Source organism: Myzus persicae, unplaced genomic scaffold (assembly GCF_001856785.1).
Source record: "Myzus persicae strain clone G006 unplaced genomic scaffold, MPER_G0061.0, whole genome shotgun sequence".
Lineage (NCBI taxonomy): Eukaryota > Metazoa > Arthropoda > Insecta > Hemiptera > Aphididae > Myzus > Myzus persicae.
This window is the reverse complement of record NW_019100665.1, coordinates 36,551-37,108: the sequence shown is the minus strand read 5'-3', so window position 1 is coordinate 37,108 and position 558 is coordinate 36,551. Positions and strand designations below refer to the sequence as shown.

Sequence of the window (558 nt, the reverse complement as noted above, 5' to 3'; positions counted from 1 at the left end):
AGAATTTTGATTGTAACCACATATTAGGTACATGTATTATTACTATTATGTCCGAAGAACGACAAAAAAATGTCATACATATGTAGGACATAATTTTACTTACTATTTATATTATGTTGAGATATTATAACATCGTGTGTGAATGATATAAATCGATCAATATTCTATAATATTCCATAATATCTTTCCACATCCTTCTCCAACTTCACATAATATTAGAAATCATATAACGACAATATTGTCCCACACAGGTCATATTCACTTTCGCGTCCTCGCAGCTGGTGGACAGGGCTGGCCGGCGGGTGTTGTTGCTGATCTCCGATTCGGTGATGGCCATGTGCCTTGGTTCCCTGGCCTTCTACTTCTATCAACAGGAGCGCGGCGTCGACGTGTCTGCGTTCAGTCTGGTGCCGCTCGTCAGCTTGGGAATTTATATCAGCACCTTCGCGCTGGGTTTCGGCCCAATACCGGGGGTCATGATTGGAGAGCTGTTCAGCCCGGAATTCAAGGGACTGGCGATCGGCATCGTGTGCGTGCTCGCGTCGTTGATTGAGTTCT

The 558-nt window shown here is 44.1% G+C and overlaps 1 protein-coding gene across 1 annotated transcript in view; it reads left to right on the top strand.

Annotated features, from left to right (window-relative positions):
* Positions 1-236: 236 nt before the first annotated feature.
* Positions 237-558, top strand: part of LOC111039835 (facilitated trehalose transporter Tret1-like) — a gene marked incomplete at its 5' end in the record, with an annotated part of 3,376 nt that continues 3,054 nt past the window's right edge. The window contains one exon of the mRNA XM_022323482.1: positions 237-553. Within this exon, the coding sequence (XP_022179174.1) occupies positions 237-553 (317 nt within the window). The remainder of the gene's footprint in view (positions 554-558) is intronic.